The 24,785-nt window shown below is 53.9% G+C and overlaps 2 protein-coding genes across 5 annotated transcripts in view; one reads left to right on the top strand and one right to left on the bottom strand.

Annotated features, from left to right (window-relative positions):
• Positions 1-106: 106 nt before the first annotated feature.
• On the top strand, positions 107-5,107 carry PAF1 (PAF1 component of Paf1/RNA polymerase II complex). Its single transcript, XM_014796118.2, has 14 exons — positions 107-394; positions 978-1,007; positions 1,095-1,187; positions 1,511-1,632; positions 1,726-1,792; positions 1,872-1,973; positions 2,056-2,161; positions 2,253-2,321; positions 2,406-2,509; positions 2,596-2,712; positions 2,812-2,940; positions 4,165-4,270; positions 4,381-4,471; positions 4,550-5,107. Exons 1-14 carry the CDS (start codon positions 348-350, stop codon positions 4,960-4,962), a joined length of 1,596 nt encoding a protein of 531 aa, XP_014651604.1. The 5' UTR covers positions 107-347; the 3' UTR covers positions 4,963-5,107.
• Positions 5,108-5,218: 111 nt separating this feature from the next.
• The window catches only part of SAMD4B (sterile alpha motif domain containing 4B), a 38,004-nt gene continuing 18,437 nt past the window's right edge, over positions 5,219-24,785 (bottom strand). For 3 of the 4 annotated variants that reach the window (XM_087421769.1, XM_087421770.1, XM_087421767.1), the window contains 11 exons: positions 19,326-19,796; positions 14,139-14,378; positions 13,484-13,593; positions 13,238-13,324; positions 12,171-12,513; positions 11,359-11,444; positions 10,712-10,830; positions 9,956-10,154; positions 9,643-9,766; positions 7,657-7,740; positions 5,219-7,447 (listed from right to left, as the gene is read on the bottom strand). In XM_087421769.1, coding sequence (XP_087277895.1) covers positions 7,419-7,447; positions 7,657-7,740; positions 9,643-9,766; positions 9,956-10,154; positions 10,712-10,830; positions 11,359-11,444; positions 12,171-12,513; positions 13,238-13,324; positions 13,484-13,593; positions 14,139-14,378; positions 19,326-19,796 — 1,892 coding nt within the window. In that variant the 3' untranslated portion in view covers positions 5,219-7,418. The remainder of the gene's footprint in view (positions 7,448-7,656; positions 7,741-9,642; positions 9,767-9,955; positions 10,155-10,711; positions 10,831-11,358; positions 11,445-12,170; positions 12,514-13,237; positions 13,325-13,483; positions 13,594-14,138; positions 14,379-19,325; positions 19,797-24,785) is intronic. The other variant, XM_087421766.1, reaches the window with a different exon arrangement.

Consider the following 24,785-nt stretch of genomic DNA (forward strand, 5'->3'; position numbering starts at 1 on the left):
CTCGCCCCGCCCTTTCCCCTGCCGCTCCCCAATCCGATGTGGGTCCTATCCGGACTCTATTTCCCAGAAGGCCTCGAGGCCTGAGGCGACCTGTTGGGTCCTCAGCGTCTTGGCGGCAGTTGGTGGAGCCGGAGCTGCGAGTCTGTCCTCGGCGCTGCCTGCGCGTTTACCTCAGTCTCCACTGGAACTCTTCTCACCAGCCCACCTCATCCTGACCCAGTCCCGGCGGAGAGCGGCGCCAACCCGAGCGCTGCCTCGGATTAGGCGTCCGCCGAAGTCGGAACGCCCCTCCGCGTCTCCCCGCGGCTCAGCAAGGACCGCGTCCGGGCTGCCGTCGCCTCGTCGCCATGGCGCCCACCATCCAGACCCAGACCCAGCGGGAGGACGGCCACAGGTAGACGCCCCGCCGCCCGGCTGTACTGCTTTCCTCTAGGTCTGTCCAGGTTTCGCCGAGGCGGGGGGTCGGCTGCGGGTGTCCGCCTCCAACGTCACCAGCCCCGCAGGTCTGCCTGTGACGTCAAACCGTCGTAGCAAACGCCGTGACGTCACGGAGGGCTCACCTGACGGAGAGGGACGGGTTCCTTCGAGGACGGGGTGTTGCCCCCTTCTCCCCTGCCGTGGAGTTCAGGGATTGAGCTCTTGGAGACTATCCAGAAAGGACTGAGTGAAGCGTTTGGAGACCCTTTTTCCCAAAAACAATTGAGTATGTGGTTCTTTTTATTAAAGCGCTTGGAAGACACCCCTTTCAAAAAAGATTGAGCCCTTGGCTTTATTCGCTAAAGCATTTACGGACACTTCATCTAAAAGGAATTGAATATTTAGCGCCCTCCATTAAAGCACTTGAAACACTCCTACCAAAAGGGGTTAACATTTGTCACTCCTACCCTGTCTTAGAAGCTTGGAGAAGCCCCCTGCACTCTCCCGTCAGTCCCGTTCTTTCCATCTATCAATCAATGTCTCTCTCTCTTACCCACCAGGCCCAATTCCCACCGGACTCTGCCTGAGAGGTGAGCCCCCCTGTGTTTTTCCAGGAGTGGGGGCTGGGAGCAGAGGTGGGGCAGCAGGAGCCAGGTTTTGAGCCTCTGTGTTCCCAGGTCTGGAGTGGTCTGCCGAGTCAAGTACTGCAACAGCCTCCCTGACATCCCCTTCGACCCCAAGTTCATCACCTACCCCTTCGACCAGAACAGGTGAGACTCAGACAGGGGATGGGGAAACAAGTCCCTTAGAATGTGAGTCCCTTGAGGGCAAGGACTGCTGCTCTGGTTGCCTGCTCTCTTCTCAGGGCCTGGAATAGTCCCCAGCACATAGTAGTAGGGGTGCCATAAATACCTGTTGATGAATCAGACAAGCAGCGTCCAAGTCTCTTCCCTCTGGAGAGCCAGCCTCTGACTCCACCATGGAGGATACTCCATTCTGAGGTCCTCCCTGGAGAAGCTTAGCCTCTGGGAAGCAGGGATGTGAGGGATAAAGCTAGAATCAGGAAACCATGATGGGCATGTTTCCACACCAGGTTCGTCCAGTACAAAGCGACCTCCTTGGAAAAACAGCACAAACATGACCTCCTGACTGAGCCAGACCTGGGGGTCACCATTGACCTCATCAATCCTGATACCTACCGCATTGACCCCAATGGTATGTGGGGAGGCAGGGAGGGCCTGCTCTAGGGCAGCAGAGGCCGGGCCTGGGCCTCCCTCATGGTCCTCCTGCCCCCTTGCTCTCCCCTAGTACTCCTAGACCCAGCTGATGAGAAGCTTTTGGAAGAGGAGATTCAGGCCCCCACGAGCTCCAAGAGGTGAGGGGGTGCTGAGTGGGGACTGGTTCTGATGGGAGGAGGGTGATGGGGTCCTGAGGTGCATGATCCTCCACCCCAGATCCCAGCAGCATGCGAAGGTGGTGCCGTGGATGCGGAAGACAGAGTACATCTCTACTGAGTTCAACCGTTACGGCATCTCCAATGAGAAGCCTGAGGTCAAGTAAGTTGTAGTGGGTAGAAAGGGAAAGTGGAGACTTAAGGTGTGTCCAGTGGTCCCTAAAGGCCTCTCTCTTCACCCCTAGGATTGGAGTTTCTGTGAAGCAGCAGTTCACTGAGGAGGAAATATACAAAGACAGGGACAGCCAGATCACAGCCATTGAGAAGACTTTTGAGGATGCACAGAAGTCGGTAATTGAGGGAGTGGGATGGGGGGAGGCAGACCAAGGTGTGGCTCCAGAGCTCTTTGTCCTCCTCCTCACCCTGATTTTGCCTCTGCCAGATCTCCCAGCATTACAGCAAGCCCCGAGTGACACCAGTGGAGGTCATGCCTGTCTTCCCAGATTTTAAGGTCAGATCCAGAGCGGGAGGCAGAGAGGGATAGCTTGCCATCTCTGCCCATCTCAGTCTAACCCCAATGCCCTCCATCCCCCAGATGTGGATCAACCCATGTGCTCAGGTGATCTTTGACTCAGACCCAGCCCCCAAGGACACCAGTGGTGCAGCTGCGTTGGAGATGATGTCTCAGGCCATGATCAGGTAAGTGGCCCTGCCACCCACCTTGGGCTACTCCTCATTGCCCCTTTGTCCTCACTCTTTACTGCTCCTTCTCTTCCCCTAACCAGAGGCATGATGGATGAAGAAGGGAACCAGTTTGTGGCCTACTTCCTGCCTGTGGAAGAGACGCTGAAGAAACGAAAGCGGGACCAGGAAGAGGAGATGGACTATGCACCGGATGATGTGTGCGTGGGCCGGGGTTAGGTTTTGGAGACTGAGAAGTGTGTCTCCTTTTCTCTCTCTGAGGGAGGAAATGGCGCTGACCCCGTTCCCCTCATCCTCAGGTATGACTACAAGATTGCTCGGGAGTACAACTGGAACGTGAAGAACAAGGCTAGCAAGGGCTACGAGGAAAACTACTTTTTCATCTTCCGAGAGGGTGATGGGGTTTACTACAATGAATTGGAGACCAGGTACTCAGCACACTCCTATCTCAGATTAGCCTGGGCCTGTGTTACAGAATCGAGACCATAGGGTGTGCAAGGGCCACCTTGGAGGTCACTTCTACCTAAGGATTTGTCACGTGCATTTCTAAGCAAGAGCAGCAGAAGCTTGCTCACGCAAGTGGGCTGGACCTGGTTTTAACACAAGAACCAAGAAAGAAAATCTTTACATGACACTGGAGATATTTAGAGCTTTTGTATAAGGTAGACAGCCAAGTTTCCCCTGGTATTAAGAGACTTCACATGAAAGTAACATAGTCAAAGTATGGAGCAATACATAAAATTAGCATGAACTATTTTAAATGAGATGCTGGAAATCCAAGTTCAAAAACGTGACCCCCCCTAGAACTTTTCCCTAATAGCTAAAAGTTTACTGCTGTGATGGGGCACTTGGTATAAGGGTGGGAAAGAAAGTGTGGCCTTGAGTTTCTATTTAAAGTGGAGATCATAAATTTTTTTGTGTGTGTGAGGAAGATTGGCCCTGAGCTAACATCTGTTGCCAGTCCTCCTCTTTTTGCTGAGGAAGATTGGCTCTGAGCTAACATCCGTGCCCATCTTCCTCCATTTTGTATCTGGGATGCTGCCACAGCATGGCTTGATGAGCAGTGCATCGGTCTGTGCCTAGGATTTGAACCTATGAACCCTAGGCCGCCAAAGCGGAGTGAGCGAACTTAACCACTACACCTCCGGGCCAGCCCCTGAGATCACAAGTTCTGATCCCATAAGCCAGGCAGGAAATGTAAAAGGCACAGTGGGCTCGTGGGGTGTATGTGACCTGAAGCTCCTGGCAACCTCAAAGGGGCACCATGACCCAGCCCAGCAAAGGGCTCCAACCCATTGTTGCTATGCTTTGGGGGGCAAAAAGGCCCATTGGGGCCATAGATTCATATTTTCCAAAAGCTAGAAATCGAGAAGCCTAGATTTTGTGTTTTTAAGTATTAATTTACATTATAGTGTATATGTATGTGCATGTGTGTGTGTGTGTATATATACACTTTATGAAGTGCAGGGCAACCAAACTGGTATCTTGGAACTATCGTCCTTCCCCTCCCCTCACCTTATTCAATTTGCATTTATTCTGGTCTGTTCTGGGCTAAGCCTTGGTGAAAAAGTAAGAACGGAGTCAGACCAGGTCCCCCACTGGGGGTCTTTAACCGCATCTTCCATGCCACCCCCACAACTTGCCCACTGCAGGGTCCGCCTGAGTAAGCGCCGGGCCAAAGCTGGGGTTCAGTCAGGTACCAACGCCCTGCTTGTGGTCAAACATCGGGACATGAACGAGAAGGAATTAGAAGCCCAGGTAACAAGCACCATTGGCCCAGGGCACCCGTAGCGAGGGTGGTGGTGGGTGAGGAGAGGGACAGGAGCCTGAGAGAACACCCTCCTTCCCCTCAACCCTGCTGCTTCCAGGAGGCACGGAAGGCCCAGCTGGAGAACCATGAACCCGAGGAGGAAGAGGAAGAGGAGATGGAAACAGAAGAGAAAGAAGCTGGGGGCTCAGGTACAGCTGGACAGGCCAAACCCTGGGAGCGCCGTGCGGGTAGGAAACCGGGTCTCACTTCTCCCCGCTCCCCTACAGATGAGGAGAGAGAGAAGGACAGCAGCAGCGAGAAGGAAGGCAGTGAGGACGAGCGCTCAGGCAGTGAGAGTGAACGCGAGGAGGGTGACAGGGACGAGGCGAGTGACAAGAGTGGCAGCGGCGAGGACGAGAGCAGCGAGGATGAGGCCCGGGCTGCCCGGGACAAAGAGGAGATCTTCGGGAGTGACGCGGATTCAGAGGACGACGCTGACTCTGATGATGAGGACAGAGGCAGGGCCCGTGGCAGTGACGATTCGGACAGCGGCAGTGATGGGGGTGGCCAGCGGAGCCGCAGCCACAGCCGGAGCCGCAGCGCCAGTCCCTTCCCCAGTGGCAGTGAGCACTCGGCCCAGGAGGATGGCAGTGAAGCGGCAGCTTCTGATTCCAGTGAAGCCGACAGCGACAGTGACTGAGTCCCAGGGCCTCCAGGACTGGCGCAGACGAGATTATTATGCGCAGGAAGGCACTTTCCCAGCGTTCTCTTTGCAAGCCCTTCGCTTTGTTTGTTTCCTTCCCCTCCTCCAAACCTTTGCTGTTAATAAAGCCAACTTCTCTTTACTTCCCCTCCCAGGCCCTATGGTCTTATTCCGACTACAACCCTCCTCCCCCCTCCCCAAACCTACCCCAGGTGCTCAGTGGCCCCAGCTTAAGGGATGGAAGCAAAGGCCACCGAGACAGGGTCACTAGGTTTTCCATGAAATGTAGCATAACAAAGGTCAGAATCCTTTTTTGTTTTTTTTTTTTGTTTTTTTTTTCCAAAATAAGCCCAGACCATTAAACAAGTGAAACTCCAACAAATAAGTCTTCTCCAACAGCGAGAAACACTGTACAGTTACTCAAAGCTGATTCTGCCAGTGGGGCTGGAGATAGGAGGGAGGGTGAAATCATGGTGGAGGGGCCTGGGTGGGGAGGGGCAGAGCAGGAGAGGATCAGGGTCCTGCCCATCAGAGTGGGGCCGCCTGCGTCCTGCACACTCTGCTGTCAGGTGGGAGGAGGGGGGCAGCTCTTGCCTCCCATTGTGTGTGGGGAGGTGTCCCTTGCCCCCTCCCAGGGCCAGGCAGAGCCAGCTCGCCCTGAACAAGTGAACAGGACAGGACTGGCTGGGAGGAGGTGAGGGTCCTGTAAGAGGAACACCCTGCTGATTCCAAATGAGGTGGCCCCTGTCCATCCCACTTCCTGGGGCTAGTGGGAGGGGGACTGGAGAAGCCCTGGGAGTTTGAGGGGAATGAGCAAAGGCACAGAAACATGGAGGGGCCGGGGTGGGGGACTTGCATAGGTTGATGAGTGTGCAAGAGGTACATAAATAAACCTGACACCCCACCCAGCCCGGCACTGGGAGAGGAGGTGGGGACCTGTAGCAGGTTCCCAGGGCCACCCCACCCCCTGGCTTCCTCCCCCTCCCTGGGCTCAGAGCTGAGGGAGGTCCAGACCAGGAGGGCAGCGGCAAGAAGGTGGGGAATAGGGTGAGAGTGCAGGGAGGGCGGTGGTTTTAAAATTTTTTTTGGTTTTTTGTTTTTTCCCAACATTTTGTATCTTTAATAACATACACAATGGTTACCAGCCATATTCATAACAAAAGTTATTCATAAAATGTATCTAAAAATAACATTTTTTTTTCCTTTTCGGTGTGAAAAGCTTGAGAATGTCCCAGTGAGAGGGGTGGGTTGAGGGGGAAGGGGGGTTTGAATAGGGGACCCTGGCTTCCCCACAGCCTGGACCCTCAAATCCCCTCCCTCCACCTGGGCCCCAGCACAACCCCTCAGTAGGAACAGGGACCAGAGGATCTGTAGACTGCGGGGCTGGGACGACTCTCTGGGTTATGATATAGTGTTCCACTTAAGTGAGGTCATGACAGAATGGGGGGTGGGGGAAGGCTGAAAGAAAAGAGGGGCTGGGGAAAGAAACCAAAAACCGAACAATCCCCTTTCCCTTATTCCTTACCCCCAAGTCTTCCAGCAACCAGACTGGGAGTGGAGAAGGGTGTGTGTCGGTGGGGGAAGGGGACGTTAAGGCAACAGACTTCCTGACCTCACTGGCTTCCCCGGCCCCCCGCCTTCAACCTCTGCATCTGGGGAGCCAGGGCTGGGGGAAGGGGGGAAGGGCTAGGGGGTCTGCAGGAGGGGGCTCTGCCCTCTCTCCTCATAAAATTCAGGCTCCCCCTGCCACTTTCTTGGCTCAGAGAGAGGCCTAGGGATTCTAAAAATGAGAGGGAATGATCAGAGAGAAAAACCGTTAAGAACTATATAAATATGTATCTTAAATAGGCCTAAGAAATTAATTGTAGAGAACCTCTGATAACAGGGCAAAAGGAAGTGAGTGAGAGGAGGGTGGCTCCTGTCCTTGGGGCGCGATGGGAATGGGGAAGGCAAAGAACGTGGCGAGAAGAGGGGGGGGGCTCCTCTCCTCACCCTCCCTTCTCCTCAGCTCCTCTCAGATAACATTCAGGAGAGCAGGTGATCTACCTTGCTGTCTCCCCAAATGTCAGGTGGTTCTGAGCAGTCCCCATAGGATAGGGGGAGGCTGCTCCCTGGGGAGGGGCAGGCGGCTGGCGGTCTGGAGGAGGCAGGGGTGGGACAGGGCCAGGTAGAGGATGAGGGAAGGAGGGGGCAGGCAGGCTGGCCAGTCCCTGCCCCCTTCATCCTGACTGCCCTCTACCTCCCTGGGCCTCAGCAGAGATCCCTCGACGGGCCTGGGAGTGAGCAAGGCGTGTGCCAATGTTAAACAAAAGTTAAAAGGGTGAGAGAGTAGAAAAATATTAGAATGTATAGCTGAGCCAGCCCACCCTCTCGCTGTTGCAGAGAAGCCCGTTGGGGGTTGGCCCCCGCCCGCCGCCCAGGGAGCCTATAGGTGCGCTGGGCTGTGGGTCCCGTCAGATGGTGGAGGTTTTGTCTGTCCCATCTGTGGTAAGAGAGGGAGGAAGGGAGGAAGATCAGGAGCTGGGGGAGGCCTGAGAAAAGGCGCTCGGGTAGCCTGTCATCCCAGTCAGGCCCTCCCTGGAGTCCGGCCTCCCCTAGGGACCCCTCAGGATGACTCTGAGTTGCTCAGTTCAGAGATGGAGACGCTGCTGGGCAGGTGGGAGCTGGGTCAGGGAAAGAGGAAATGCTCACCACCCAAGGCGTGTTCTGTCATGCTCAGACACAGAGACTCCAGAGTGGGATTGATCTCCAGGTCAGGCCCAGGGACCGGGCAGTCTGGATGGGAGAGAGGAGACCGGAGGCAGTGAGGCTGCTGGACTGGGGCAGAGAGCAGAGCTGGGAAGACAAAGGACTGGATGGGCTGGCATGGCGGAGAGGGACAAGAGGGAAAGGGAGGGAGGGAGAGGGAGAGGCGAGAGACAGAGAAACAGAGCACGTGAGAACACCCGCCCCCTCGGATGGAAGGTATGACTGGGCAGAGCTGAAGGACAGAGACAGGCCTGGGTGTATCACAAAGCAGGCAGAGCTGACAATGGCAAGGGCAGAGGTTTAGCAATGCAGAGAAAGCCTGACTTGCAGACAGAGGAAGTGATGTGAAGCTGAGGGAGCTTCCTGGAGGCCACACATAGGCAACTTACTATTTTGGACACACACTGCACGCTGCCTTAGGCACAGTCTGGGCTTCTGTGCTGGGCACTGGGCAGCCCTGTGCTCTGTGACTGATGAGCTGCTCTGTACTTGGTGAAGAAGCTTAATTAGAACCCTTCTCGTCCCCACTTGGACTTGCTCCTCTGGGCAGGCCCGGCAGGTGGGGCAAATCAGGATAGCAGCCATGGGGCTTGTCCTCAAACTGCCTCTCAAAAGGGCCTCCTGTTCTGGTGTCTGGGAAACAGCCCACCTCCCTGCGCAAACCTGACCTGACTCCACCCCACACTGCTTAAAACCCTTCACTGCCTTTGGGAGGAAGTTACCTGGGTTTAGAAGACCCTGCTCCCATCTCTAATCTCACTTCTCATCATGTCGCCTCTGCATCCTGAGGTCAGGCCATGTCAGACCATGTAATTGTCTCTCCCTAATAAAAATTGTTTCTGACCTTGGGCAAGTCACCTCTCTGAGTCTCAGATTTACGACTGATAAGACAGGAATAACGGCAGTGCCCCCACGTGTGCAGCTGGGAGGATCTGATCTGACACCGCAGGAAAGCTGTCTGACCCCCAGCCCGGCACACAGCCTATCAGTAAAAAGAACTGTTCTTCTTTTTCGCTCACGCAGTTCAGCCATCCGGTCATTTAACATCATTTACAGATGCCTCCCATGTATATCAAGCCCTGTGCTAGGACGAACACAACGGACAAGGTCCCCTGCCTTTGACAGATGGCAGTCCACACAGTCTCATAAATTAAGACTCCTCCCTACTGATTTGGCAGTTTATGACATGAAGAGTTTAGGATCACCTGAAAATCTAAGATTTCTCCAGAGGTAGCCCTTTCCAGATCAGCCTTATCGGCCTCTGCGGCCTTAGTGCCCAGCAGCGGGCCCAGCTCCGCAAGGAGGAATCAATCCCCACTCACTGAACAGGGCCGGGCTCTAACCTCCCTTCTGCCCACTTCACCCTCTGATCTCCCATCTCTAGGCTGGTCTGTGAAGAGGGAAAACAGCCCTCTTACCTCAAACACTCCTTAGAGTAGGACCTGATCTAAGACCTGAGGTCTACTGGGTCCTGTCTCGTCACCTGGCTTCTGAAAGAATGCCAATGAACAGATAAGCAGGACTCCCCCCCACAGAAACCTTGATACTTTGACTGTCTCATCCCCTCCATACCTTCCAAACTGAGTACTTAACCATCCTCCAAAGACAAGGCGACAGAGACCAACAGGGACACTAAGGTTATGATATAGGAGGGAGAGATGTGGAGATGTGGGGTGGGAGTAAGGGGTGAGAGAAGATTGAGAGAGAGAGAGAAAGTAGGCAGGATCTAAAATGTAAAAGTGAAACAGGGGCGGTGGGGGGGGAGTACAAGAAAACCCACGCTGTGGGGAGGTGGGTGCAGAGTGGTGGGAGGTATGGGGAGAGGAGCTCAGGCAGCTGAGAAGGGACAGTGGGCAGGAGACCCAGAAGAGAAGAGAAGAACCGGCTAAGGGTGTTGTTGAGGCAGACCCGAGGGTGGGGGCACCTTACCTGGAGGGAACATGAGAATGGCCTGGGGCGACGAGTGGACTGGGAGAGAGTGGGTGCGCTGCACAGAGCTGCGGCTCTGGCTGGGCATGCTGTTGCTGCCTCCGGGGTTGGCAAACCACAGGTTCTGCACAGGGCATGGGAAGCGAGAAAGCAGTGAAGGAGTGGGGAAGGGGCCCAGGCCCAGGAATGGTGGAGCTGGCAGAGGAGCCCCTCCCCTTTAAGCTGGGCCAAGACGCAAAGATAGGCATGCATGTCCCAGGCACCACCACCCCAACCCCAGAAGCGCTAGGCCCCCTGCTTCCAGCTGGCTCACCTGTCGGCCCTGGCCCCCAAGGCTGGGGCTGGTGAGGGCATGTCGTGGGGAGATACCCCCAATGCCTGAGGGGCTCAGAAGGCCCATCCTGCCAGGTGGGAGGGCCCGGGGAGGCATTGGGAACTGCCGCTGGGTCCGCCGGGCTACCCCCATCCCCACAGAACCAGCTATGGGGAGTGAGTTGGAGCCAAACGCCCAGCTGTGAGACAGCAGAAGACAGGGTGTCAGTTTAGGTGGATGGGCCCACCTGTCCACCCCTCCTCACCGCCCTAGTCCCCATGGGTAGAACGGAACACAGACCTGCTCTGAGCAAGCTTTCCCTGTCCAAGTCCCTGCATCACACATTCTGTCTCCTGCCCCAAGGGAACCCCCAGACGGAGATGGGAGTGTACAAAGGTTTCCTCGTGGCCGCTCAAGGCAGTTATCCTAACTTCAACTGTGTCTCAAGTGTGACATTTCTGGTCTGTGCTTGGGGTGAGAAGGGACTTCAGAGCCCTCTGCACACAGGTGGGAACAAGGGACAGGCAAGGGGCCTGCTATGGGGACACGTGCTGGTTCTGCCAACTCAGCACCCTATTCTAGTGGTAAGACCATCCTGATTTTCCTCTGGGAAAGTCTTCACTGGGTGACAGTCACCCGGGGACTGAATGAGTACAAGTGGATTCTCAGCGCAGAATGTAATCTCCCCTCTAAGCACTATCTGTCAACCAACCAGGGCCTGGGGAGGGAAGGCCTGCGCCCCGGCCGCCTGCCTACCCTTTCTGCTGCCGGTAGTTCTGCATCTCTAGCGCGGCTTTGCGAGGGAAGGTCCGGAGGAGCTTCAGCACTTGCTGTTTCCAGGACAGCAGCCGTTTCTTCTGCGTCTCCGTGAAAGCCTAGGTAGAAGCAGGAGGGTGAGGCGGGGGGACATACTTCTTTCAGATTTGCCTTCCACTCATTCGCTCAAATATCTATCGACTGCCTGCTCTGTGCCAGGCAGTGCTGGGACACGGAGGTGACCTGTGCACACAGAGCTGGCGGGTTAGCTGCGGAGAAGACACACGTGCGATCGTAACTGTGCTGAGCGCTGAGGGAGAAGCACAGGAGGCCTAAGAAACCTCATGTGTCACGAGGAGCAGGTGAAGGTGTCCCTGAGGTACAAACGTGTGAACTGAGAGCTGAGGGGCCAGAAGAGGGAGGGGAACTCGTTCTCTAGAGAAGGAATATGTACTAAGGCCCTGGGAATAAGGGCTTAGAGCAGCCACTGAACCTTAGCACTGGTGAGATGAGGGCTGCAGAGCGGGTGGTGCCAGCCAGGCACGGCCCTGTTGGCCACATGAGGACTGCTGGTTCTGAGAGTGACAAGAGTCCTGGGAGTGACGCAGCACCCTTTCCCCTCTTGGGGGCCCTAGGGAAGGCCTCACCTCATGAGTCAGGCACTTTTCGATGAGCTGGAGGTAACTGGTGATATTCTCCTCATCTGGACGGGACACCAGCAGTTGGGTGCACACTGGGGGACACAGGAAAGGCGGGAGGTTAGCCCCCAGCATGACCTCTGCCATGCTCCAGCTTCCCCAGCCCCGGCTGGCTGGCACAGAAGGAGCAACAGGAAACTCAGGCTGGATGAGTACCAGCTATGTGCCAAGCTTATCATGAGGACACACAGTGTCCACCATAGTGCCTGGCATAAGGCAGATATGCAGACAATGACACCTTTTCTCCTCTTAACTCTTGCAACAATCTCATCAATGTGGGCATATTTAGCCTGAGGAAACTGAGGCTCAGAGACGTTGAGTCACTTGCTCTAGGTCACACAGCTAAAAGGATCTAGACCCAAGGGTAAAGTCTGCTATGCCATGCTGCCTTAGGAAAGGCTGAGCTCATGATTAGCTTCACCACATCCATCCTGTGGACTTCAGTCCCCTCTGAGAGAACCAACAGATTCGCCTTAGCTGTTCACCCTTTACTGTATGCGGTTTCCACTAACACACTGTCCCGTCTTCTGCTCAGGATGTAAATGCTTTGAGGATAAGGGCTGTCTCCTACCATCAGTCTGGGCACACCCGAGGGCAGAGGCCTTGCCACCCTCAGTGTCAGCCATTCTCTGCAGTGCTCAAGTTTCCGGGGAGCTTTAAAGAGCGCTGCTCCCACCATCTATCTTGGAATGGATCCCTGATGCCTGGGGTCACTTGGCTCTCTGCCCCTGAACTTCCTAGTGGGCCCTGGGTGGTCTCACCTTTGCCCATCACCCGTGTAAACTGGCTGGGGATGTCTCCGTCAGCAACGGGTGCCGGGGCTGGCTCACTGCCATCAGGGGGAGCCGGAGCTGCTGGAGGAGGGTAGCTCTCTGCAGCGGGAGGGTCCTTGGCCTCAGTGCCCTTGTCTGTGCCGGGGTGAGCCAGTGGAGGCTCAGTACCTGGCGGCAGGGGCTCCCCCCGGCCCCCATCCTTGGCAGCAGGGCTGGCGGCAGCGGCGGCGGCCACAGTGGCCTGGAGGACACTGTAGGCCTTGATAGGGGTGATGATGATCTGCTGCAGTTCCTGCAGAGCATTTCGCAGGTTCCCGCCTTCCAGCACATCCTGGGTGGGGAGGACACAGCCAGAATCACGGGCTGAGACCCAGAGCCATGGAGAATGACTACACAAGTGGGGTCGCACAGGGCTGGGAGAGGGCTAGCAGGACCCCGGGTTCCAGCACATACAGATGGCAGGTAAGGGCACCACAGGCCCATATATACATATACATGTACACATTTGTACACACACATTCTCTCTTCTCCCCTTCAAGGCGGAGGCCCACGGAGGTCAGGAGAAGGTGGTTTAATGCTGGGGCCTCAGGGTCCCACCAACGATGGAACCAGATTCAGACCAAGCCACTGGGGGGGATGAGGGGTGGGGGGGTAACAATATGGAGGATAGTGAGTGGATGAGAAACAACCAAATGGAAAGAGACATCACGCACATAGGGAGACACCTGGATCTACCAGAAAGACCAGTCAGAAACGGAAAAGTGAAAGGGGAGAGAAGGGGTTGAGTCAACAGACAGAGAGAGAATCTGGAGACACAGACCAGGACACACAGGGAGGGAGCCTCTTAGTCATAGGCAAGTGAGCCCTGTGATCTGACCTGCACTTGGTCCCCGAAGCCTGGCTCCCTAAGGCTGAGGCCACTGGAGCTCAGACATGAGGACTCTGGAGGCCCCAAGGGGAGGCCACTCAGGCAGCAAAGGGGACCCAGAGCCTTGAGTCTACTGGTGCCACTGGGCAGCCAGCTGGCCTTGGAGATGGGGATACCAGGTCCTTACCTTCTCCAGGGACTTGAGGACGCTCTGCCTCTCACGCAGTTTCTGGATGCTCAGGGCTATCTTGTGGCGGGCACCTTTGGTGACATTCTGTGGTAGGGGTAGAGGGAACAGGAAGTTGGAAATGTGAGGTTGAGGTATTTGGGGTGCCCCAAAAAGGCCCCAAGAGACAGAGGAAGCTCAGGCTGCATGGGTAATGTCAGAAGGATGCTGCCCCCAACATCTCCCTGACGGTCCCCCTGGTCTCACCTGAGACTCCAGGTGCTGCTCAGTCAGTGTCATCATCTCCTCGTAGCTCATCTGTGAGAAGAGGGCTGCGTACTTGTGCAAGCGGAGGCTCTTGAGCCACGAGGGCACATCTGTGGAAAAGGACGGAGGGTATAAGGTCAGGAGTCCGGCCCTTATGAGCGGGGCAGCGGGAGGGTGGTGGGGAGGGAGCAGGCGTAAACGAGAGGCAGCCTAAAAAGCTGCAGAGAGCTGGGAGGGGAGGGGAAGCCAGGGGTCCGCAGCTACCTCTGCACAGCCAGGTCCTTCCAGGCGGCTTTCCCTGACCAGGACCGCTGACCCTGCTGAGCTGCCTGACTGGACGTGTAGCAGGATGCCCTCACTGATGTCTCTAAAAGTCATCCTGGAACCTGTTCCATCCGTTACCACTGTGTCCCGGCTTCCTTGTCAGACTAGGGAGTCTGAGGGCAGGGGCTCCCATCAGACCAGGGCCCGTAGGGGTCTCTCTGCCCAGTCTTGAGTCCTAAGGGCAGGACTGTCTACTCCCCTCAGACCTGTCCCCGCTGGGGGAAGGGTGGGATGAGACAAGCAGGAAGCTACCAGCTCCCTTCTGTCCTCTAAGCTCTGCAGAAGCCTCTCTCCAGAGGGTCCCAGTGCCGCCCCCCACCTCCCCATGTACCTTTCATGCCACTGCCGTCCTCCTGGAAAGTGTTGCGGCTGGAGCCCTGCTCCTCCGTCTGCTCACTGCCAGAGGAGGCCACGCTGCTCTGGGGCGAGAGGGGTGCGTGGTCGGGCGTGGTGAAAGCAGCCCGGGCCCCGAGCTCCTCCGGACTCGGCCACTCGCCAGGGGCCTGGGGGCTCGTGGGGATGAGCGACATGGAGCGCTTCAGCGGGCTGGGGTGAATTTGGCAGGGGAGACCTGGCCGGAGACAGAGAGAGGCAAGAAGAGATCAGCCTTGGAGATCTGACCACAGGAGACCATGCCCCCTAGTCAGTGGCAGGGAAGTCGGCTCAGCCCCAGAATTCAACAAGGGCAGGGACCCTGGGGTCTGAGGGGAACTGCCTACCAGATAGTGCTCATTTCCTCATCCCCCACACCCAACCCATCAGCAAGCTGTCGGCCACCTCTCTGAACCTCTCTGCTTCCTCTGCTAGCACCCTGGTCGGAGTCACTGGTGTCCCTTGCTGGAATGACTGCCACAGCCTCCTCACTGGTTTCTTGTCTTCATTCTTGCTTCCTACAGTCCATTCACCTCACAGAAGCCACACTGATCCTTCTAAAAATAAAAATCTGACCAAGTCAGTCTCTGCTTAAATCCCACCTTTACAGTGAGAATAAAATACAAACTCTTCTAGACACCTACAGGGCCCTGCAGGACCTGGGCCCTGCTCATCTCCAACCTCTCATCTCCCACAACTCACCCTTTGCTTCAAGCCTTTCTAGCCTTGCCCCCCACCCCCGCGTTTGCTCCTGGAACACGCAAGCTTGTTCCAGCCTCAGGACTCCCGCACTTGCTTCTTCTTTTCCTCCTCTTGATCTCAGCAGTTGGTTCCCTCAGGCCTTATCTCAAGCAAGCGTCACCTCTTCCGAGGTCTTCCCCGAGTAGTTGCCCCCCAGAATCCTGCTTACTCTATTGTATTACTCCGTCTTATTTTTCTTATAGCACCTATCACAACCTGAACTAACCTCATCTAGTTATTTGTTTACTTGCTTACTAACTGTACACCCCTGCTACAACAGAAGACCTGTGACAGGGGCTGGCCGGTGGTGCAGCGGTTAAGGGCGCATGCTCCGCTTTGGTGGCCTGGGGTTCGCAGGTTCGGATCCCGGGTGGGCACCAATGCACTACTTGTCAAGCCATGCTGTGGCAGCGTCCCACATAAAGTAGAGGAAGACAGGCACGGATGTTAGCCCAGGGCCAGTCTTCCTCAGCAAAAAGAGGAGGATTGGCATCGGATGTTAGCTCAGGGCTGATCTTCCTCACCAAAAAAAAAAAAAGACGACCTGTGACAGCAGGGACCTGACCTGTCTTAAACACCATTGTCTCCTCAGCGGGGCCTGGCCCAGAGGAGCTGCCTCATTGTCCTTGTAAAGTAAATGAACGAAGTACATAAACTGCTCCCTCAACATCCCCGTCACTTGTCCTCACCGCCTCCCACAGATTTTTCAGGTACTGAGCCCAAATCAGCCACCCATGAGGCCCAGTGCTCAGGGTGAATCCAGTCCCTCCTCCATGGGATATTTCCCACCAAAAGGAGGGCACCACAGTCCTAAAGGTGCTAAGGGGGCCTCTGAGCTTGACACAGGAAATCCAGAAGTACCTTAAGTCCAAAAAAACACAAAAGAAAAGGAAAGGAAACAAAGCCAAAAAGCCTCACTCTGGGTAGGTGAGAACATCAAGGCCCAGGGAACAGAAGCCCTTTGCCCCAGCTCCCACAGGGAGTTTGGAGGCAGAGACAGAAGAACTCCAACCTTGTTTCTGATGGAAAGGCTGGGATTCCTGCCAGTGTCCACTGACACCCAGCCCAGGAAGGACAACCAGCCTGGAAAAGGCCCCAAAGCACCGTCCCTAATCTGTGACAATATCTACGCTCCTAGCCAGGATGTCACCTGAGGGAGGGCAGTGCACCGACCTACTCCCTAAGGCCAGCCTCCAGCCCTGCCCGCGACCTCTGGAGTCCTCTGCTCAGGCTCCTTCTGAACCTCTGGACTCCCAGAAGGTGGCAGACTCTGGGCCCGGGGTGGGGCTGGGGAACCCTCAACACTGGGCTTTTTGACTGCCCTGTGCCTCTGGCCTCCTCCCTCCTCCCTTCTCAGCCAAGAAGGGAGCAGGCGAGGCTGAGAGGGCAGGAAATTATCCTGATTGGAACGATTGTGTAGTTCCTGAGGAGCCCTGCTTGGCCCTGCACTGGGGTGGAGGCTGGCCACAGAATGAGAACTATAAAAAGAGGAATGCCGGCTGGAGCTCCGGGGCCTCACACTCTCCAAGAAACCCTGGTCTGTCCTTGGCAACACCCCAAACCCACCCTGCCTGCCCTCACAGGCCAGTCCTTGCTTCTCACTCAAAAATATTTTAATGGTTTCCTGTTTCCTGCAACTGCTTGAAATTGAAAAGCTTCATCCTATCCTTCAAGGGCCCCCCAAGAACGTGGCCCTAACATACTGAGATCTGGGAGTCAAGACAGACCTGAGTTTAAATGCTGGCTCTGCCACCAATTAACTGTATGACCCTGGGCAAGTCACTTCATTTGCCTCCTCTGCCCCCATTTCCACGTGAAATCCTTGGCACGGAGGCAAGCACATGGTCAACAGGAATTATTTGCTACCGTTATTACTCATTTAAATCCTTGCACCTCTCCATTCCAGCCAGACCATACTCCAATTTGTCACCTCTGTGCCTTCAATTTACACTGTGCCCTCTACCTGGACCGTCCAATTCCTTCCTCTGCCCTGGTTCAAACCCCCTCTCCAACACTGTTCCAGCCTGTCCTTTAACAGCTGCTGTCGCCACCGTGGGGAGGAAGAAATGAACGGGCACCCTGCATGGGTGACCCCTCCCTGTGATGAGGTCTGAGCATCTTTGGGAGGGTCACTTTTAGCAGGAGGCAATGTAGCATAGCAGTTACGACTATGAGCTGTGGAGCCAGACTGCCTGGATTTAAATTCTGGCTAAGCCACCTTGGGCAAGTGACTTTTCTGTGACTCAGCCAATGAATTTATATGTATAAAGTTCTCAGAGCAGCTCTTGGCAAAGACTAAACACTCAATATATTTTAGCTGGAATTATCATTATTAATATATCCTCCCAACCTGGACCCAGAGACTGTGATGCTTTGAGACTATAAAACAAGGTCCAAGAGACCTTGGCTTGCTCAAGTTCCTGGAAATGCCCTCCTACCCCTCTATCTTCCCTGATTCTTCCCAGCACCTGGGAGGGAAGCAGGTGACCAGGACATCTATATTTAACTGGGGAAGAAAGAGGCTCAGGGGGTTACTGATGTGTAACAGGTGTCACACAGCTGGGCACCAGAGACCTGTTGGCACAAACGACATTTTACTGCCACTCCCTCCTGGCCTGCTTTAATCACAGCCAGCCAAAGGGAACTGGCCGCCGTGAGGTTAAATCTTGGAAACCTCTTGCCTTGAATCAGGTCATGTCACCTCACCACGCCTTGGAAACGCCACTCTCCCTTATCCCATTCATTTCAACTAACATTTCAAAAACTCACTGGAATATCAGCTCCTCCGGCTCACCCCAGCCTCTGGGGCGCACATTGAGAGAGCCCTTCCAGACCGATTAGTTGGGGGAGCGGCCCGGTGGCATAGTGGTTAAGTTTGTGGGCTCCGCTTTGGTGGCCTGGAGTTTGCAGGTTCGGATCCCAGGTGCGGACCTATGTACCGCTTATCAAGCCATGCTGTGGCAGGCATCCCATATAAAGTAGAGGAAGATGGGCACGGATGTTAGCCCAGGGCCAACCTTCCTCAGCAAAAAGAGGAGGATTGGCAACAGATGCTAGCTCAGGGCCAATCTTCCTCACCAAAAAAAAAAAAAAAAAAAGACTGATTAGTTGGAGGATGACATAATGGTCCAAAGCAGGCTCTGGCGTCAGACTGCCTCCATCTGAACCTTGGCCAGTTCTACCACTTATTCCGTGTGTGACCTTGAATACATGACTTCACCTCTTTGACTCTCAGTGCCCTCATTTGATAGTGGGGCTAATGATATGGCTGTGATGAGGATTAAATGAGATCACGTCTGAAAAGTGCTTATAAAAGAGTACCCAGCACAGTCAATGCTCAGCAATGTTACCTACTATTACTAATGCCTTGTAGCATGAGTCACATGTTACATGAACAGGTTTACTAACAGATTTCTCAGAAACAACGCTGTAAGCTGAGGCCAGATACAAAAATCCAGAATGTCTTAACTGGAAGGCATCTCAGATTATGGTCATTATTAACTCGAAGCCTTCAGAGGCCAGGCAGGTATCAGACATGCCCAAAGGGTGGTGGGGGGGACAGAGGCCGACTGGAACACATGTACAGAGTTTTAAGAGGGTAGACAACATTCAATTCCATCTTGTTATTGCTACCAGGAATACAGTCCTTGAGTTGCCAGATATTTTGACTTTTTTTTTTTTTTTTTTTTAAAGATTTTATTTATTTTATTTTTTCCCGCCAAAGCCCCAGTTGATAGTTGTATGTCATAGCTGCACATCCTTCTAGTTGCTGTATGTGGGACTCGGCCTCAGGATGGACGGAGAAGTGGTGCCTCGATGCACACCCGGGATCCGAACCCGGGCCACCAGCATCGCAGCGCGCGCACTTAACCACCAAGCCACAGGGCCGGCCCTTGACTTTTTAACAGAAGCTGAAATCTGGATTTTTAGGGGGAAATCCCCGGTTCTTTATATCACCAAATTTATTTAAAAATAACAAAATAGGGCCGGCCCCGTGGCTTAGCGGTTAAGTGCGTGCGCTCCGCTGCTGGCGGCCTGGGTTCGGATCCCAGGCGCGCACCGACACACCGCTTCTCTGGCCATGCTGAGGCCGCGTCCCACATACAGCAACTAGAAGGCTGTGCAACTGACATACAACTATCTACTGGGGCTTTGGGGGAAAAAAAAAAAAAAAAAAATTTAAAAATAACAAAATAAAACCAAAGTTTTGTCGAGTCTGGGCTCAATAAAACCTGTCTGTAGGTCACATATGGCTCTGGGAATGCCAGTCCATAACCTCTGCACTGCCTCATAAAGCTGAGGCCCAGAGAGGTTACGTGACTTGCTCAGGGCCATAAACCAAGTGGAGAGCCCAGTCTGAACCTTCTCAAGTAGGAATGGCCTCCTGGGACCCCCATCCCCTCACCTGCATTTGCGTTGCTCCCAATACTGTTGACGGCCGGCGGCACTGAGCTGGGTGGGTGGAAGGGCACGTGTCCATTTTCCCGGGGTGGCTTGTCCTGCCAGCCTGGCCCTGCATCCCCGGGGCCCAGCTCTGCGGGGCCCCCCCACTCATCTGAGCCCTGGCGCGAGTGGTAGGTGGGCTCAGGCCGGGTGCGGAAGCCGCTAGCTAGCCGCTCTTCCAGGTGGCTCAGCCAGAGGGCCAGCGCATTGCGGTCCTCTAGTGTGGTGGCCGGGTGGATGAGGGCATAGGAGAGTAGCTGGCGGCTCTCCTCGATGAAGGCATTGCTCTCGATTGAGTAGGCCAGCACTTTCTGCAGCAGCCTCATGTATTCTGACTTGGCCTCCGTGTTGCCTGGCTGAAGCAGGGGCAGGTGGGACAGCAGGAGGGACACCACCTTCTCTTTGGACTCCTGCTGCCACTGGCTGACGATGGCTGTACAGGGGACAAGAGAGAATGTCAGGAGAGCTGGGGTGGGGGTCTCCTATAAACCCAGCAGAGCTGTGTATAGCCTGCTCCCTCAGCTCCAACTTCCTCTCCTTTCTCCTTTCATGACTCCCGACCTTGTCCCTCACGTAGGCGAGATCAAACACACTCACTCTGCTTCCAGAGCAATTCTTCCTGGTTCCATCACTCCTACTCTCAAAACCTGCTGTGGCTCCCAATCAGCCAAACTTGCTACTCTGGAATCTGAGCTCCTCCTACTGCCCCCAGGCCTGCTCTTCTTGCTGTATCCCTGCTCTTCATCTTCACGGCCTCTACCCGCTTTCCCCTACCAAAACAGCCTCCTTCCTCACCGGGGAGGACCGTGGTATACAGTGGTTAAAACCTGGGCTCTGCAATCAGATGGGTCTGGACTCCCCAGCTCACTAGCTGGACCTTGGGCAAGTCACCTTGAACCTGACCGTGCACTGATCTCCTCACCTGAAAAAATCTGGAGCTAATTACAGTACCCAATTCACAGTGTGGTTTTGAGATTCAATGAGCTAATAAAGAATGGAAAGTGGCTTTCCATATTTTCACTTTCTATATGAAAGTGGCTGTCATATAGAACATAATTAATATATGCTCACTGTTGTTTTTTAACTGGTCTCTCTGCCTCTATATTCTCCCCCTCCAACCTGTCCCATACACCCGACGGATTTATCTTCCTAAAGCACATCAAGATGTCATGTTCCTGACCAGGAGCTTACAATGGCAATCAGCACCAACAGACTCAAGTTCAAGAACTCCCAATTATCACCTTCATTGCAGGGCACTCCCCGCTTCCTACTCCTCCAGATAAAGACTCAGCTCAGGATACCCCCATCTTCCCTGGGGCTTTCTCCATGCCCCATTCATCCAAGTTCCACACTCAGGCTGAGACTGAAGGCTTTAGCCTGTAACAGTCTCCTTCCTCCTATCCAAATTCTGTCTTTTATGGACTGCCTAAACCTCCTCCAGGAAGCCTCCCTTGGCTACTCCATGCCATGGTGATCTGGTAACATCTCCTTCCCATCCCATGGTCTAAGGGGCTAAGTCTATCCTATGGAGACGAGCCAGGTTTCCCCTCTTGACTCAGAATGGAGCTCCCAAGAATAAGGCCTCAGGCTGGTCACATAAACGAGGCCTTGGGAAGGAAGAGTCCCGGAGGACTGTCAAGGAGGATAGTCAGACCTGTCCTCCTTGAAAACCTTCTTATCACTTCCATGACTAGCTCAATGGAGTGGAGGATGGGGCATAATGCTGACAGGGCAAAGGAAAAGGATAAAGAATGCCAATACTTGAGAAAAGAGACAGTGATCAAGGACTGCGGCCAACTCTGCCCTCACTCTTGGGCAACTGAGCTCATATCTGTAGCCAAGGGGACGATTTGCAAACATCTAACAAGGGAATTCTGAGAGATGAGCTACTGGGCTATTGCTGAGGTCCCGGAAAGGGGCAAAGGAGCTGGCTCTAACCAGACAAAGCCAGGACCCCAGAAGGTGGGTGATGAAAAAACAGGCAGAGATGTGGCTTATGTCCCTCCTCTCCCACTTACTGACCATGTTACTCTGGGGAAATGTGATCACTTCACTGAGCTCTATTTTCTCTATCTGTAAAGTGGGGCTCAGAGCCATTCCTACCTGGCATGGCTGCTATGAATTAAGTGAGACCACAGCATAACGTGTGGCACAAAGTAAGTCCTCAGTAAACATCAGCTGCTATTTCTAACATCATGTTTATTATATCTTACCAAGGCTCCTCCTTTCAAATACCCAGAGAGAGATTCTAAAGGCACAAGCCAACTCCCAGGCCAGGAAACAGAGAGGCTGGGAATGGGCATATATATAAGGAGAGCCTCAGAATTCCAGGCATCTGGATTTCAAGTGAGCCTCGCTCTAGATCCCTCTGCAGCTGACCGCGTCTCAACCCAATTTCCTTAGGGCTTAAGATTCTAAGGACCTCCGGTCTCCTCTCTCCATACTACAGGCTGAACACCTGGCCACTGGCAGCCTTGCATAAAAACCTGAGAAATGCCCCTTTCGCATCTTTTTTTCTCTTGACCTGTATGGAAATCTATGGCTTGGGAATTCACATAGATTTCTAATTCTGCTTAAATTTGTAGCTTCAAGAAAATGCATCATACATAACTCCCAACACCTGGCAATATAAATGCACATTTTCTTGGCCTGGGCCTCTGTGTTCCAAGCTTCCTAGAGAACGTCCATTAAAGTGCCCAGGGATTCATCCATCTATTGAGTCATCAATTCATGCTATGCCCACAGTACTGGCCAAAATAGAACTTAACAGTAATACTACACAATAACAGTAATAACGGATAGTATTTATTGAGCATTTACTATGTACCAGACACTATGCTAAGAATGGGATGGTTTTTCATCCTCACCTCAACCCTGTTTTAACATCCCCATCTTGTAGATGAGGAAATAGATTTGGGAAGGTGAAGTCACTTCACAAAGTGACAGAGACAAGATCTGAACCCAGGTCTGTCAGCCTCCAGAGCTGGGAGGAACTTTTAACCATATCCCTCTATTATCTCTCCAATGCCAAGTCTCTTCTTCTTTCCCCTGTCCCTGGCTTCTAGATCCCCTTCAGGACCTGTCACTCAAGGTTAGGAAATCTCATCCCCTCCATCTGTCTTCTCTTGAACAAGCTCCCCATAACCACAAAGCTTTCTCTTAGGTCATCTCCATATTGAAAGATCTTTCCAAAGTGGGACAGGACTTCCTGACTTCAGGGAGCCTTCACCTTTCCCACCCTCCCACCTTCATCTGGCACTGGATCACATGGGAAGGAACTCTCTGGTACCTCATTTCCCTGACTTAGTCCCTGAGTTTTTAGTTCTTGATAAGAAGGAAGAAGAAATACAGTGATTAAGATGAACGACAGAAAGTCAAGGACTTGCATCCCAGCTGTGTCATGCAGCTGCCTGGGCTATATGCTTCCTCCTCTGCAAAAGAGGGATTACAGGGCTGCTGAGAGGATTTAGGGAGACAATGCATGTAAGGCACCTGACAGAGTCTGCCCATAGTGAGCATTTAGTATGTAACTCAATGATGGGTACTTTTCTCCCTTCTCCTCCAGCAGGGTTAGCCTACCCCTTCAGCCCTACCCTGATGTTCTCAGTTGCTGTTGTTTAGTCCTTGCAGGGTAGCCAGAAGCATCTGGGACAGAGAGAAGCCTTGTCTAGTCCCTCCCCCACCCCAGAGTACTGCCAGGACCCCAGGGCTAAGGGACACAGCTTCTCCTCTGGTACTGCCAGGGGACGTGACAGAACAGCCTCAAGGGTAGGGCTCAATGAAAGACCTTGTTCTACTGCAGAGAAAGGGTAGAGTGGTTTTGGACGAATGGAGGCTGACTCTGGGGAAATGTGTGTTCATGTGTCTGTGCGGCGGTGTGGTGGGGAGGGCGGGCCTCCCATGACTGGGAAGCATCAGTGAGCACTGGAACTGGTCCAAGGAATTTGTGCAGCCTCAGGCCCCTTGGGGTGAGCCCAGCTGGGGCTGCAGATGACGGGTGGGGATGGAACTTCTAGTTTCCTGCCCAGATCAGAAAAGTCTGGCCCAGAGTTGAGGCACAGCAGGGGCCCAATGAATACCTGCACAATTGAACCCAGATGGTCCCCTGGAAGGTAGCGGTGTCTATGTATGTGTAATGTGCCCTCTCCAGGATCCCCTGACCTCAGATCACTGTCTCGTGTTTTAGCAGAGTATACTGAGTAAGAACACAAGTTCCACAGACAAACTAGCCTGGATTTGAACTCCAGCTCTGCCTCCGTGATGTAGGTCAACATAATTGTGGGCCAGTCCTTTAACCTCTCTGAGCCTTGGTCTCCTCTTCTGTACAATGGGGGCAGTAGAAGCCCCTACGTCACAGGATTGTTGTAAAGATTCAATGAGACAATCATGCAAAGCATCTGACGTGTGTTAAGTGCTCCACGCATTTTAACTATTATTGTCATTGTTCCTGGTTGAAGATCTAGAGCCCACGCTGTTTTGGGGCTGAGGAGAACAATTCATGTAGGAGGACGCATCTGGGCCTCCCCCTTAAGATTCCTGACAGGGGTGGGGAATTTCATGCAGTTATTTACCAAAAACAGACAAGTCTCTGGTTTCTCTGAGCTAGAGGCACAACAAGCAGTGATGAAATTCTGGAGCTGGGCGGATGGGGGAGGGGCTGGGGAATGCCTTAACACCAACGGCTGCTTCTCACCAAGCTGCAAACCCGGACTCCACAGGCATGGAGAGAACGAGCGAGACTGTGCATGAGTGCCCTCCTTGGCCAGGTGACCAGAGCGAAGTAGGTCATGACCCTGGGTCCTGGTAAATCACAAGTGACATATATCTTGGAGTCAGCCCTAAGAGCAAACCCATTTTTACGTGCTGGGCTTTTGCAACAATCATGGCAGCCTCAGGCACCAGTCAGAGGGGCTGGGGTTTGGATCCAAACATGCCCTTCTCTGCCTCACTCGAGCTCACACAAACACGGGGGAGGGCTGGGGGGCTCACATTTTTGTTTGATGAACTGTGTTAGTAGAGCTTGAAAGGGGAGGGTGGAGGCATCCGAGTTGAGCTCTGGTGACTCACTCAGCCACGGCCCCCTCCTGACCTCAGTTTCCCCACCCAGATTCAGTGAGCCAGAGAGGGAGAGGCTTAAACCTGCTGGATATAGGGACTCTGACTCAGAGGACAAGAGGGAAGAAATGCAGGAAATGTGGCCTAGGAAGCTATAGGACCAGGGTGGGAAGGGGATTTCAGCTTCCCTGGCTCCACCCTTCTGGTCCAAGTCAGCATGAAGGGGAAAGAGAGGGCCAGGATTACTGTTACAGCTCCAAACAGGCAGGGGAGATAGCACTGGGAGAAGCAACAGGGATGATGACAAGGGGAAACCTGGGGCCTCTTGTTCCCTGTTTGAGAGACCCTTGAGGTATTGCCTTCCTGT

This window comes from Ceratotherium simum, chromosome 33, assembly GCF_057802395.1.
Source record: "Ceratotherium simum simum isolate JZ-2026a chromosome 33, ASM5780239v1, whole genome shotgun sequence".
In the NCBI taxonomy this organism is placed as follows: Eukaryota; Metazoa; Chordata; class Mammalia; order Perissodactyla; family Rhinocerotidae; genus Ceratotherium; species Ceratotherium simum.

Coding starts and splice junctions, on each gene's coding strand:
- PAF1 (XM_014796118.2), top strand. CDS start 348: ATGGCGCCCACCATCCAGACCCAGACCCAGCGGGAGGACGGCCACAG. Junction 2,713..2,811: donor GACTATGCACCGGATGATGT/GTGCGTGGGCCG, acceptor CCTCATCCTCAG/GTATGACTACAAGATTGCTC. Junction 4,271..4,380: donor AGAAGGAATTAGAAGCCCAG/GTAACAAGCACC, acceptor TGCTGCTTCCAG/GAGGCACGGAAGGCCCAGCT.